At 39.5% G+C, this 14079-nt stretch overlaps 1 protein-coding gene across 4 annotated transcripts in view; it reads left to right on the top strand.

The window, feature by feature from the left end:
• IFT81 (intraflagellar transport 81) overlaps positions 1-14079 on the top strand; it is an 84954-nt gene that overhangs the window by 49416 nt on the left and 21459 nt on the right. For all 4 annotated transcript variants that reach the window (XM_029233988.1, XM_029234000.1, XM_029233995.1 and 1 more), the window contains exons 13-14: positions 9057-9185; positions 10293-10382. In XM_029233988.1, coding sequence (XP_029089821.1) covers positions 9057-9185; positions 10293-10382 — 219 coding nt within the window. The remainder of the gene's footprint in view (positions 1-9056; positions 9186-10292; positions 10383-14079) is intronic.

The raw sequence follows: 14079 nt of genomic DNA, 5'->3' as shown, positions 1-14079 counted from the left end.
GTACAAATGCCAGGAGGTTTATAGGTTATAGCTTTTTACTGAGGTCATTGTTTTTATTAGAAAAACCATAAAATTATTCATTTTCTCTGATTAATTACAGAGATGACATAAAAGCTGATTTTTTGTATTTTACTGTAGCAGTAGGCACTAACTTTTTTATGTGTTCTGACTTTGGGGTAATTAATAGAAGTTGAATTCTATTAAGTAGGTTTTTCTTTTGGTTAGCTAGTTAATATGACCAAAATGATCATACCAAGAGATTGACTATAAAATAATTTATTTATCGTGGCCTGCTGGACAGAAATCTAAGCAGCCACTTCCATGGAGCTTTGGAAAGAAGTATCCAGGGAGGGTTCTGTATGGAAGTTTGCCTGCAGGCTTGTTCCTTATATATTTGTGCCTTGGTTGTCAGAAAAAAGTTAAACCCAGAGAAATCCCTCTAGCAGCAAAGCTATTCTCATCGTGGGTACCAGTTCCTCTGAGTTTTCTTGATTTGGCTTTTTTTTTTTTCTTTTACCCATGGGGAAATTATTTCATCAGGATGTTGGCTTACCAGCTAGCAATAATCTGGTAGAGGTGAATGAAATTTGAACCAGTTGTAATTAGCTGGCAATATGAACTTTTCTGTCTCATGCTGTTGAATATTGTTTGCTTCTAGGGAACTTAAGATTGAAAATTTACAGTGCATCAAACATAGATTCTAACAGCACTAAACATAGATTGTAACAGCACTTTTAAAATTGATATGTAGTAACTGCATTATTGCTCACTTTAAAATATTTTCTCATTTTCATTGTGATTTCTTTGACCTATGGTCATTGCTTAAAACCAAACATTTGGGGGTTTTCTAGTTACCTTTCTGTTATTCATTTCTAGCTTATTTCCGCTGTAACCAGGAAACATACTCCGTGATTTCAGTCCTTTGAAATTTTTGAATGTTGCATTATGGCCCAGCATGTGGTCTGTTTTGATCATTTTTCCATGTGCAGTTGAGAAGAATATATATCCTGCAGTTGTGGGGGATGGTGTTCCATAAAAGTCAATTCAGTCCAGTATGTTAACCATGATACTCAAATCTTCCATGTTTTTTTTTTTTAACATTGTTATTGGAGTATAATTGCTTTACAATGGTATGTAGTTTCTGCTTTATAACAGAGTGAATCAGCTATACATATACATATATCCCCATATCTCCTGCCTCTTGTGTCTCCCTCCCACCCTCCCTATCCCACCCCTCTAGGTGCTCATAAAGCACGGAGCTAATCTCCCTGTGTTATGCGGCTGCTTCCCACTAGCTATCGATTTTACATTTGGTAGTGTATATATGTCCATGCCACTCTCTCACTTCATCCCAGCTTACCCTTCCCCCTCCCCGTGTCCTCAAGTCCATTCTCTACATCTGCGTCTTTATTCCTGTCCTGCCACTATGTTCTTCAGAACCTTTTTTTTTTCTTTATGATTCCATGTATATGTGTTAGCATACGGTATTTGTTTTTCTCTTTCTGACTTACTTCACTCGGTGTGACAGACTCTAGGTCCATCCACCTCACTACAAATAACCCAATTTCGTTTCTTTTTATGGCTGAGTAATATTCCATTGTATATATGTGCCACATCTTCTTTATCCATTCATCTGTGAATGGATACTTAGGTTGCTTCCATATCCTGGCTATTGTAAATAAAGCTGCAATGAACATTCTGGTACATGACTCTTTTTGAATTATAGTTTTCTCAGGGTATATGCCTAGTAGTGGGATTGCTGGGTTGTATGGTAGTTCTATTTTTGGTTTTTTAAGGAACCTCCATACTGTCCTCCACAGTGGCTGTATCAATTTACATTCCCACCAACAGTGCAAGAGGGTTCCCTTTTCTCCACACCCTCTCCAGCATTTGTTGTTTGTAGATATTTTGATGATGGCCATTCTGACTGAGGTGAGGTGATACCTCATTGTAGTTTTGATTTGCATTTCTCTAATGATTAGTGATGTTGAGCATTCTTTCACGTGTTTGTTGGCTATCTGTATATCTTCTTTGGAGAAATGTCTATTTAGGTCTTCTGCCCATTTTTAAATTGGGTTGTTTGTCTTTTTGATATTGAGCTGCATGAGCTGCTTGTAAATTTTGGAGATTAATCCTTTGTCAGTTGCTTCATTTGCAAATATTTCCTCCCTTTCTGAGGGTTGTCTTTTCGTCTTGTTTATGGTTTCCTTTGCTGTGCAAAAGGTTTTAAGTTTCATTAGGTCCCATTTGTTTATTTTTGTTTTTATTTCCATTACTCTAGGAGGTGGGTCAAAAAGGATCTTGCTGTGATTTATGTCATAGAGTGTTCTGCCTATGTTTTCCTCTAAGAGTTTTATAATGTCTGGCCTTAGTCTTTTTTAGTCTTTTAGTCTTTAATCCATTTTGAGTTTATTTTTTGTGTACGGTGTTAGGGAGTGTTCTAATTTCATTCTTTTACATGTAGCTATCCAGTTTTCCCAGCACCACTTATTGAAGAGGCTGTCTTTTCTCCATTGTATATTCTTGCCTCCTTTATCAAAAATAAGGTGACCATATGTGTGTGGGTTTATCTCTGGGCTTTCTATCCTGTTCCATTGATCTATATTTCTGTTTTTGTGCCGGTACCATACTGTCTTGATTACTGTAGCTTTGTAGTATAGTCTGAAGTCAAGGAGCCTGATTCCTCCAGCTCCGTTTTTCTTTCTCAAGGTTGCTTTGGCTATTCGGGGTCTTTTTGTTTCCATACAAATTGTGAAATTTTTTTGTTCTAGTTCTGTGAAAAATGCCAGTGGTAGTTTGATAGGGATTGCATTGAATCTGTAGATTGCTTTGGGTAGTATAGTCATTTTCACAATGTTGATTCTTCCAATCCAAGAACATGGTATATCTCTCCATCTGTTTGTATCATCTTTAATTTCTTTCATCAGTGTCTTATAGTTTTCTGCATACAGGTCTTTTGTCTCCCTAGGTAGGTTTATTCTTAGGTATTTTATTTTTATTGCAATGGTAAATGGGAGTGTTTCCTTAATTTCTCTTTCAGATTTTTCATCATTAGTGTATAGGAATGCAAGAGATTCCTGTGCATTAATTTTGTATCCTACTACTTTACCAAATTCATTGATTAGCTCTAGTAGTTTTCTGATAGCGTCTTTAGGATTCTCTCTGTATAGTATCATGTCATCTGCAAACAGTGACAGCTTTACTTCTTCTTTTCTGATTTGGATTCCTTTTATTTATTTTTCTTCTCTGATTGCTGTGGCTAAAACTTCCAAAACTATGTTGAATAATAGAATAATAGTGGTGAGAGTGGGCAACCTTGTCTTGTTCCTGATCTTAGTGGAAATGGTTTCAGTTTTTCACCATTGAGAATGATGTTGGCTGTGGGTTTGTCATATATGGCCTTTATTATGTTGAGGTGAGTTCCTTCTATGCCTACTTTTGGAGGGTTTTTATCATAAATGGGTGTTGAAGTTTCCAAAGCTTTTTCTGCATCTCTTGAGATTATCATATGGTTTTTATCCTTCAATTTGTTAATACGATGTATCACATTGATTGATTTGTGTATATTGAAGAATCCTTGCATTCCTGGGATAAACCCCACTTGATCATGGTGTATGATCCTTTTAATGTGCTGTTGGATTCTGTTTGCTAGTATTTTGTTGAGGATTTTTGCATCTATGTTCATCAGTGATACTGGCCTGTAGTTTTCTTTCTTTGTGACATGTTTGTGTAGTTTTGGTATCAGGGTGATGGTGGCCTCGTAGAATGAGTTTGGGAGTGTTCCTCCCTCTGCTATATTTTGGAAGAGTTTGAGAAGGATAGGTGTTAGCTCTTCTCTAAATGTTTGATAGAATTCACCTGTGAAGCCATCTGGTCCTGGGCTTTTGTTTGTTGGAAGATTTTTAATCACAGTCTAAATTTCAGTGCTTGTGATTTGTCTGTTTATATTTTCTATTTCTTCCTGGTTCAATCTTGGAAGGTTGTGCTTTTCTAAGAATTTGTCCATTTCCTCCAGGTTGTCCATTTTATTGGCATATAGTTGCTTGTAGTAATCTCTCATGTTCCTTTGTATTTCTGCAGTGTCAATTGTTACTTCTCTGTTTTCATATCTAATTCTATTGATCTGAGTGTTCTCCCTTTTTTTCTTGATGAGTCTGGCTAACGGTTTATCAATTTTGTTTATCTTCTCAAAGGACCAGTTTTTAGTTTTATTGATCTTTACTATTGTTTCCTTCATTTCCTTTTCATTTATTTCTGATCTGATCTTTATGATTTCTTTCTTTCTGCTAACTTTGGGGGTTTTTTTGTTCTTCTTTCTCTATTTGCTTTAGGTGTAAGGTTAGGCTGTTTATTTGAGATGTTTCTTGTTTCTTGAGGTAGGATTGTATTGCTATAAACTTCCCTCTTCGAACTGCTTTTGCTGCATCCCATAGGTTTTGGGTTGTTGTGTTTTTATTGTCATGTATTTCTAGGTATTTTTTGATTTCCTCTTTGATTTCTTCAGTGATCTCTTGGTTATTAAGTAGTGTATTGTTTAGCCTCCATGTATTCATGTTTCTATTTATATTTTCATCTGCTTATTCCATCAGTTATTGAGAAAGATGTTTTAGAATATCTATGATCTTTTTCCTTTTAGTTCCATCAGTTTTTGCTTTACATCTTTTCTTAAGCTGGGTTCCTTAGAAGCAGAGCCTGAGAGGGGAATACTTGGTGCAAGTGATTTACTGAGGGAGGGAGTACCTTCAGAAGAAAGGGAATGAGGGAAACAGATGGAGCAGCAGAAAAAAGCCAAGCAAGGATGTATTCCCGACTGAAAACAGCTTCATTTAGATCCCATGAGGAACTTTGGAGCACACATTGCACCATGGAGTTGATTCCACCTTGAGGCAAGGGGGCTGGCCTTTTATACTACCATATCAGTCAGTCATTGGCTATTGCACGGTATAACCTTCTAGATGAGGCAGCCCCCATTGGGCTAAGGGCATGTTCTGGAGAAGGGGGCATCTGTGAGCCATTAGCAGTCAACACTCATTGCAGCTTGCAGATGAGGTTTGAGTAGAGCACCAACAGCATTCACTATAAGCCACCCCTTGTACTACTGAGATCTACTTGCTTCTCACATTAAAGTCACTCCATCCTGGTATAGTTTATACAGGATTACAGTTGGTCAAAATTTCTAGGAAAACAGGAGGGTGAGGAGGACATATTAAAACTCTCTTTGCTTCATTTGGTCCCAAGGACATAATTGATACTCAATATCTTCTTCCTCTACCATCCATCCTAGATTCCCCACACCTTTGGCTAGCACCTCCAGTGGTCTATTAGGGGTCCCCAACTCCCGGGCCATGGACCGGTACTGGTCTGCAGCCTGTTAGGAACTGGGCTGCACAGCAGGAGGTCAGCAGTAGGCGAGCCAGCAATGCTTCATCTGCCGCTCCCCGTCGCTGGCATTACTGCCTGAACCATCCCCCCAACCCCCACCCTCCGCCGTCTGTGGAAAAATTGTTTTACACGAATCCGGTCCCTGGTGCCAAAAAGGTTGGGACTGCTAAATGACTCACTTGGTGGGATGACTCAGTCCCTCATCCTTAAGAGGTATGAGATTCTAGTACAATGCCCTTATCAGGCTGTGGTTGGTAAACTTACCCATTTACTGTTAAAACTGGGCATGAGAGTACCAAGATATGCCCTAATGGATCACCTGAATACCAAACTTATTCCTATCTGTCCTTCATTATATAACAGCATCTGTATACCCTTAACATATTCTGCCAATAAATCACTCTTTTCTTTGCCTGCTGGTCTGTGGGCATGAGGAGCCCAAGTGACAAGATGGTAGGCAGAGCATTAAGTTTAAAGGGCTTCTCAATGTGCCTTCCAGTGGAAGCATGTGCCTTATGGAAACCAGAACATTTATACCCACAGAGCCTAAAGTTGTCAAGAAGGGAAGCATAATTCCCTGTGGATGAGTAGGAATTCTGGTGAGTGATAACACTCATACTTTCATCTCATGGTTCCAAGACCCATGTATTTTTGGGTCTTTGGATCTATTTGGAACACAACACCATGTAATGGGCATTGGTTTAAGATATACACTCCATCATGAAGAATAGAACTTATCTTCACAGGCCATGAATTCCAAGCTGGCACCTTAGCTGTACGTTCATAGGGCCCTTCCACTATTCAGTCAGGCCATTAGCTTTCTGGATGGTGTGTGGTACAGTGACTGAATCCTGTGGTCATGTTCCCATCGCCATACCTACTTTGCCATAAAGTAGGTCCCTTGGTCTCAGGTGATATTATGTGGGATTCCACATCAGTAGACCAGACATTCTGAGCCTTTGGATAGTGGTGCTGCCTAAAGCGCTGTGGGCAAGAAAAGCAAACCCTTACCCACAATATGGGTCAGTCTCATTCAGGATGAAGTGTTGTTCTTTTCAAGGTAGAAAGAATCTGGTGTTATCAAATTGCCACTAAGTAGATGATCAGTTTCCTCAAGGGATGATTCCATACCCAGAATTCAGGATTGGTCTGTGTTGCCGCCGGCTCAGACACTTGGCAGTAGCATTAGCTAGATGAGCATTAGTGAGAGAGCCCATGTTATTTGGTCCATACTTAGCCTCCATCTCTGCCAACATAGCCATTCTGTTCATGAGCCCATTGTCCACGCACTGGGTGGCCAATGACAGAGGCTGGCTGACATCTACTGTCAGCCTTTTTGGCCTTTTTGGAAAGGCCAAATCATCCTTTCCACTCGGCTGCTGAGTGCCTCTTCTACTGTGGACATTGTCCAGTGGCCATATACATGTGATGAAGAGATCTTCACACTTAGTGTTAACTCTTATAGCTCAATCCCGAGACCTCCTTGTCCCCAGTCATTTAGTCTTGCTATCTTGCTTCCTCCAGGCCCCTGACCCAACAAGCTAAGCCATTTGCCACTGCCCAGAAGATAAAAGATAATCTGGGGTTTTAAGGTTCTCAAGTGAGCCTATCCAGTTATCCCCATTTCAGACTCAGCACCCTTTCCCTTCCCTATCAGAGCCTTGACTTTGACATAGGATATATTCAGCCTTCTCTGAAGTTTGGCCAGTCTTACAATTTAAGTCCTGTCCGTGGTTTTCAGCTCTCTCTGCCTCATAGCCACAGGAAATGAGGGTTTCTTTAAAGCTCCTAAGGAGGTTCTCTGACTTATCACTTTGCTTTAAATTACTGATTAATGGATTTGAGCCTGTCATTTGAGCTTAGCAACAGCCACCCCAATTTCATAGTCCTTATAGTTACGATTTCTTCATGCTTCTCGAACACCAGCAACACTGTACCAGCTAATATGTTCCTGTGATAGTTCAGGTCCTCCAAGAAGCATACGCCCAGATTGGATTAGATGTACAAGAGATTTATTGGAGGAAGCCTTTGTGAAGGGTAAAGGGAATTGAGCAGCAGGTGGCAGGGAAAGCCTTTAGGCTCTAAATGCCTTTAGGCTGTTCTGTGAAGGAAGAAGAAGGAAGGAGGATTGGAGAAGAAGAGCCTTAGGCTGTAAGCACAGTTTTAAGGAAGTTTTGGTTGGGATGATGGGGAGTTCCTGAGCCAGTCACCAATTAGAGGAGTTCCCTGTCAGGCAGGAATGGGTCAGCCTCTGGCTGGGAACAGCCTGGGGGAAGCATGGCCTTGGTGTGAACGTGATGGTGGATCCAGAGGGGCAGCAGTTATGGCTGTCAGTCAACTTTGTTCCTCTCAGCAAACTCTCTTGAAGGAGATTCAAGCCTTCCATTGTCATGCCCACCATAATCCCTTCCACCTATATTCTGCCCTAGTTCACCAGTCTTAGCAATTGTACTGCTATAACATGCCTAGGACTAACGATACTCTGCTTGCCCCCAGTGATAGGGCTCTCAGTTCCATTCACTTAGGGAGTGATCGTACCTTAGAAGCCCATCCTTGTAGTTTGGTCAGGTTCTCTAGAAGCAGAACCTGAAACAAGAATTCTTATTCCTCCTCATATGAATAATTCAGTGAGTGCTCTTAGGAAAAAAGATGAAGCAAGAGGAAAAAGTGGATTCAGTTGGACTCCAATTTCATTCTGATTGCATAAGGAGCTCTGGAGCATGAATTGCATCACAGAGTTGGTCTCATCTTTAGGCAAGAGGGCTACCCCTTTGGACCCCTGTGTCAGTCAATAATTTGCTATGGACCCTCTTACTACCACCCAAGAAGTGGTGTGATACAGTTCCTGTTAAACCAGGGGTACACTTTGAAGAAGGGACAGTTGTAGACCATCAAAATACCAATTCTCACAACAGCTAGGGGATGGGTACCCTGACACAATAAGCAGATCAGGGCAGAGCACCCACAGTATCCACTGAAAATATCCTGAGATTAATCCATACAGATTCATTTTAGTTATCTTCCTATTGGCAGTGTTTGACATAGTTCATAACTCCCTCTTCCTGTAAAATTTTTCTTTACTTGTCTTCTAGCACACTGCAGTCTCCTTGTTTTTCCCTTACTAACACTCCTGTTCCTACTCCATGGCGGATTTCTTCTCATTTCTCCAAAGCCTAGATGTTTTGAGTTCCCCAGGCTTAGGCCTTGGATCTCTTCTCTACCCTCACTCCTTTGGTGATCTTATTCTCTTATGGCTTTAAAGATATTGTCTATGCAGACAACTCACAAATTTGTATCTCCAGTTGCTTCTCAAATTCCAGTCTTGTATATGCAACATCTTGAACTCTCTTGGATTTCTACTAGAGATTTCAGATTTGTAACATGTCCAAAACTAAACTTCTGATCTTTACTACTCCCTCACCTGTTCCTCCCAAGTCCTCCTCATCTCAACAAATGGGCGCTCCATCCTCTCAGTTCTTCAGTATAAGTTTATAACATATAAAGGAACGTAATTATTGTTGAAGTCAATAAAGATTGTTCTTTAGGATTTAAACTACTTTATTTACAACTTTATTGTACCTATTAAATCTATATACTTATTATGGAATCATCAAGGTTTTGACACCCATTTTGTGGACCCCATTTTTTACACCTATTTTATTCTTTACTTTTAGCAAACTATTGAGGAGAAAAAGGGTATATCTGGATATAGTTACACCCAAGAAGAGCTAGAAAGAGTATCCGCCCTGAAGAGTGAAGTTGATGAAGTGAAAGGACGAACACTGGATGACATGTCTGAAATGGTGATTACACAGGCTTTGTTTGTTTATTTGTTTTATGGTCTACCTCTGAGGCAGATATTTTTGTGTTCTGTTTTCAGTGAAGCATTCAAATTTTCATTTCTGCGCATTGTTTTCTTTACATTCTTTCATCTGTCTTTATCACTCTCTTTTGAATTTTCCATTCTAATGAGGTTGTAAACAGGTTGTTCAATTTTGTGGTTTTTGAAGTGTGTAAAAGTTACATAGCATTGGGAATTACCTGGCAGTCTAGTGGTTAGGACTCTGTGCTTCCATTGCAGGAGGCTCGGGTTCGGTCCCTGGTCAGGGAACTAAGATCCCGCATGCTGCACAGCTCAGCCAAAAAAAAAAAGTTACATGGTATTAAAGAAATATTTAAGATAAAAAACAAGTTTCTCCAAATCATGCTACTTAAATTAATACAATTATTTCATTTTTGTGTATGTCCTTAGTATCTTTCTGTATTCAGGACTGCTATTCAGCCAGAATGCACGGATACAGCTTCATCAGGCATTAAAATGTTGAAATCTTTCACTACTTATTGGTAAATAGCTGCTGCCCCAAACTCTCAGAGTACCCACCTCCACCTGTCTTGTCCACATTGGTCCCAGAACCCTCTGGATTTCACCACATTCTAACTCCTATAAAGATGAACATTTAGTACAGCAGAGGCCTCCAAGACCCTGTTCATCTCTATGGCTGGTGTCCATTCTGATTGGTCATTACTTATGCCTTTTGGGTTATTAATTATCTTGAATATCACTTCGTCTATGTTTATGTGTATTTTATATAACCTACATAATTATATACTTTTTACATAATACAAAGCTGTATAAAGGCAACTTTGTAATTTGTTTTAGTTATTCAGTGCTAGATTGTAAATATTTTCCCATAATGGTTTGCAGTTTTAATAATTGACATTTTGAAGAGTTAAATGATATTCCTTCTTATTGAGGAATCAGTACTTACTAAATGACTTCCCCATTGTTTGACATTGAAGTAATTTATAGTTTTTTTCACTCATATATAACACTTCAATAAATACCTTTATGGTATTTTTGTTCTTTTGAGTTCTTTTCTTAGATGTCATATATTTTGTTTAAATGACAGGTGAAAAGACTAAATTCTCTGGTATCTGAAAAGAAATCAGCTCTAGCTCCAGTTATAAAAGAACTACGACAATTGCGTCAGAAATGTCAAGTAAGTGAATTTAATTTTGTGATACTTTTTTTTTTAACATCTTTATTGGAGTATAATTGCTTTACAATGGTGTGTTAGTTTCTGCTTTATAACAAAGTGAATCAGCTATACATATATCCCCATATCTCCTCCCTCTTGCATCTCCCTCCCACCCTCCCTGTCCCACCCCCCTAGGTGGTAATTTTGTGATACTTTTAATACTCTCTCTTGTTCAGCTGTATTAGTTAGAATCCCAAATATTTTACTTGGGTAATTTCTGGAAATAAATTATTATTTTTTATATGATTCTGCAAAAGAGAATAATAATGTGACCTACAACAGTTTTTGTTTAATTTATGCTGTTTGTTTTGTCATAAATTTTGGGCGGGGGCAGGGGAGAGAAGGAGAGGAAGGAGTTTAAGCTAAAATCACAAGTGCAGCCAAATGAGATTTTTGCTTTAAATCATACTCATGTCAGAGTTATGAAGTCACATTCTTCTGTGGCCAGGTAAAAGTTCAGAGTCTGCCAACGAGTGGTGACAAGTTAATGTTAGATTAATGAACTTGCTTTGCTAGGGAGCAGGGTGGGGGGCAAACCATGATGGCTTATGATTAAGTGATGAAATACAGTTACTTGGAAGCTAATTCCAGGCACTGCTTTAAAGATAAACTGTGAGAAGGTAAATGCCCTCCACAAATCCAGATCAGGTGGCCTTCGCCGTTTGTCCGTAACAATTGTTATTTTATTGTTCTCCACGTAGTAATTTTAGGTTTGAATGTGAGCTGTACTGCATGTGCCTAAGGATGGAACTATAAAACTCTTCATGAATGCCATCCATCAGAGTCAGAGAAGCAGAGTGAGAAATCACATGGACTTTGAAATCAGATGGATATTGTTTCCTTTTTTATAGAAAAATGCCATGGAGTCTGAGACAGGTTGAGTGACTTATCCAAAGAGAGAAGTAGGAAGTGAGAGAGTTGGGGCTTGACTCTAGCATCTCTAGCATCTTATTTTAAATCTCCTTCTTATTTCGTTATACACTCCTGCTGCCACAAAAGAAATGGAAGAGACAAGTCCCTGTTCTCTGGGGTTCATACTGTCATAGGTGAGAGGGAACAAACACATGAGGAAATTAGGAAAAACGAAAGATAACCCAACCTAAGAACAATATAGAAAAAATATAATCAGAATCATATACTTAACTGATAAGGAAAAGGGAAGGAAATGAAGGAAATAAGGAAATGAAATGATTGTCAGGAAAGGAAGATTTCAGAATGGAGATTTTTTTTTTTTTTTTTTTTTTGCTGTATGCTGGCCTCTCACTGTTGTGGCCTCTCCCATTGCGGAGTACAGGCTCCGGACGCGCAGGCTCAGCGGCCATGGCTCACGGGCCCAGCCGCTTCGCAGCATGTGGGATCTTCCCGGACCGGGACATGAACCCGCGTCCCCTGCATTGGCAGGCGGACTCTCAACCACTGCACCACCAGGGAAGCCCCCAGAAAGGAGATTTTTGAGCAGGGTTTTCAGATTGAGGACGTCAAGGATTGTTTTCATGGGTACGTTCTAAAGAATTGATTTCCTTAATGCTTTTCTTGAGTCAGCAACTTAGAGACAAAAGGGAACACTTATATGTATTTCTGGTGATGGTAAAATTTCTCCTTAATAGTAAAAGTAAAATATATAATAAAATAAAATATAGTAAAATAAATCTGTTTGTAAATACAGGCATACTTCACTTTATTACATTTTTTACAAATTAAAGGTTTGTAGCAACCCTGTGTCAAGTAAGTCTGTCAGTGCCATTTTTCCAACAACATTTGCTTACTTCGTGTCTCTGTGTCACATTTTGGTAACTCTTGCAATATTTCAAACTTTTTCATTATTATATATTATGGTGATCTGTGCTCAGTGATCTTTGATGTTACTATTGCAAAAAGATTGACTTGCTGAAGACTCAGATGGTGGTTAGCATTTTTTAGCAATAAAGTATTTTAAAATATATACATTTTTAGACATAATGCTATTACACACTTAATAGACTACAGTATAGTGTAAACATAAGTTTTATATGTACTGGGAAACCAAAAAATTCATGTGATTCGCTTTATTGCGATATTCACTTTTTTGCAGTGGTCTGGGGCAGAACCCACAATATCTCTAAGGTATGCCTGTAGTTCTTTTATTAAGTCCATTTACATTTTAAATGAGGAGTTTTATTGAAAGGATATTTAGAACATTAAAGGAAATATGCTGTTTTGGAAATCCAAGGATCAGAACTATAGTCTCTCTGGAGCAGGTAGAGGTACTATACTTCTCTACTGAGCATTTTGGCTCAGGGAAGCTTCAGGAAGCTTAGCAGGAGCTTGTGGATAATGATGATGAATGTGATAGTAATAGCATTTATCAAGTGCTTTCTGTGTGCCAGGCACTGTTACATTACTCATTCAGGCCTCGTAACCACCCAGTTAGATAAACCACCCTTTACACAAATGAGCAAATAAAGGTACAGAGGGGTAAAGGACTTGCCCAAGGTTACACAGCTGGTAAATGGCAGAGCCAAGTTCTTCATACTCATACTACACCAATAACATGACTCAGTGAATCACTCTGTATTGGCTTCTCACTGTGCCTGCCACCAGCTGTGTGTCTGCCTATGTTTCTTTTCTCCATCTTTTAGCTTCTCCCCATTCTTTGGATTGGCATACTTGTAACCTTAGCTCGCTTATGGCTCCTCATTGTTCATATCTCACACTGTAGCCTTTCTCTCTATATATATGTTGAAGTTTTCACTATAACTGCCCTGTTTTCTCTGCCTTTTCTAATTTAAACTCCTGGTGCAGCTCCTCTCTTTTGGGGGCAGTTTTCCACACCAGACTACCTCAGAGATTACTGGCTATCCTCGGGTCAGACTGAGGCTCCATCCTTAGTGTAACCGGCTATGCTTGTGGGTAAGGATCAGAAGAAAGGAGGGTGATATGGTACTAAATATGGCTGCCTAGAGAATTTTCCTTCTGGAGAGGCTATGGGTACTTTGGGTACTTTACTTCAGGGGTCCCCAACCCCTGGGCTGCGGACTGCTACTGGTCTGTGGCCTGTTAGGAACCGGTCCACAGAGAAGGAGGTGAGCAGCAGGCAGGCGAATGAAGCTTCATCTGCCGTGCCCTATTGCTCCCCATCGCTCCCCATCGCTGGCATTACTGCCTGAACCATCCCCCACCCTGCCCTGGTCTGTGGTAAAATTGTCTTCCTCAGAACTGGTCCCTGGTGCCAAAAAGGTTGGGGACTGCTGTTTAACATCTTTACTACACCACCCATTATCCTATTATTAACAGCTGAACAGTGTTCATCTTTGCATTTTATCCTTGTCCTCTTATATATACTTTTTCTACATGGTTGGAATGGTAGTATACATTGCGTTTAATTACTTTAAGGGTCCATTCAGTTAATATATTTCCCTTGTTTGCCATAGTCTTTATAATTATTCTTTTCAACAAATAAAAGTGACATCAAGTGCCTTTTGATAGCCTAAGTTAGAGGGAATGAGGTCCCAAACTAGTGTTGGTGGAAGGAATGGACAAGAAGGAATAGATCTGAATGGTATATGGAAGAACACTAATTACAGACAAGAGAACAAGAGATAGCAAGATAATTTTGAGGTTTGAAACCACTAACAGTGCAGATTAGGGATGAGGAAGAGCTAGTTTTGGTGGTAGCAGT

Source organism: Monodon monoceros, unplaced genomic scaffold, assembly GCF_005190385.1.
Source record: "Monodon monoceros isolate NGI ecotype Baffin Bay Population unplaced genomic scaffold, NGI_Narwhal_1 Super_Scaffold_1, whole genome shotgun sequence".
Lineage (NCBI taxonomy): Eukaryota > Metazoa > Chordata > Mammalia > Artiodactyla > Monodontidae > Monodon > Monodon monoceros.
Note: the sequence above shows the minus strand (reverse complement) of the source record. Positions and strands in the feature narration are given on the sequence as shown.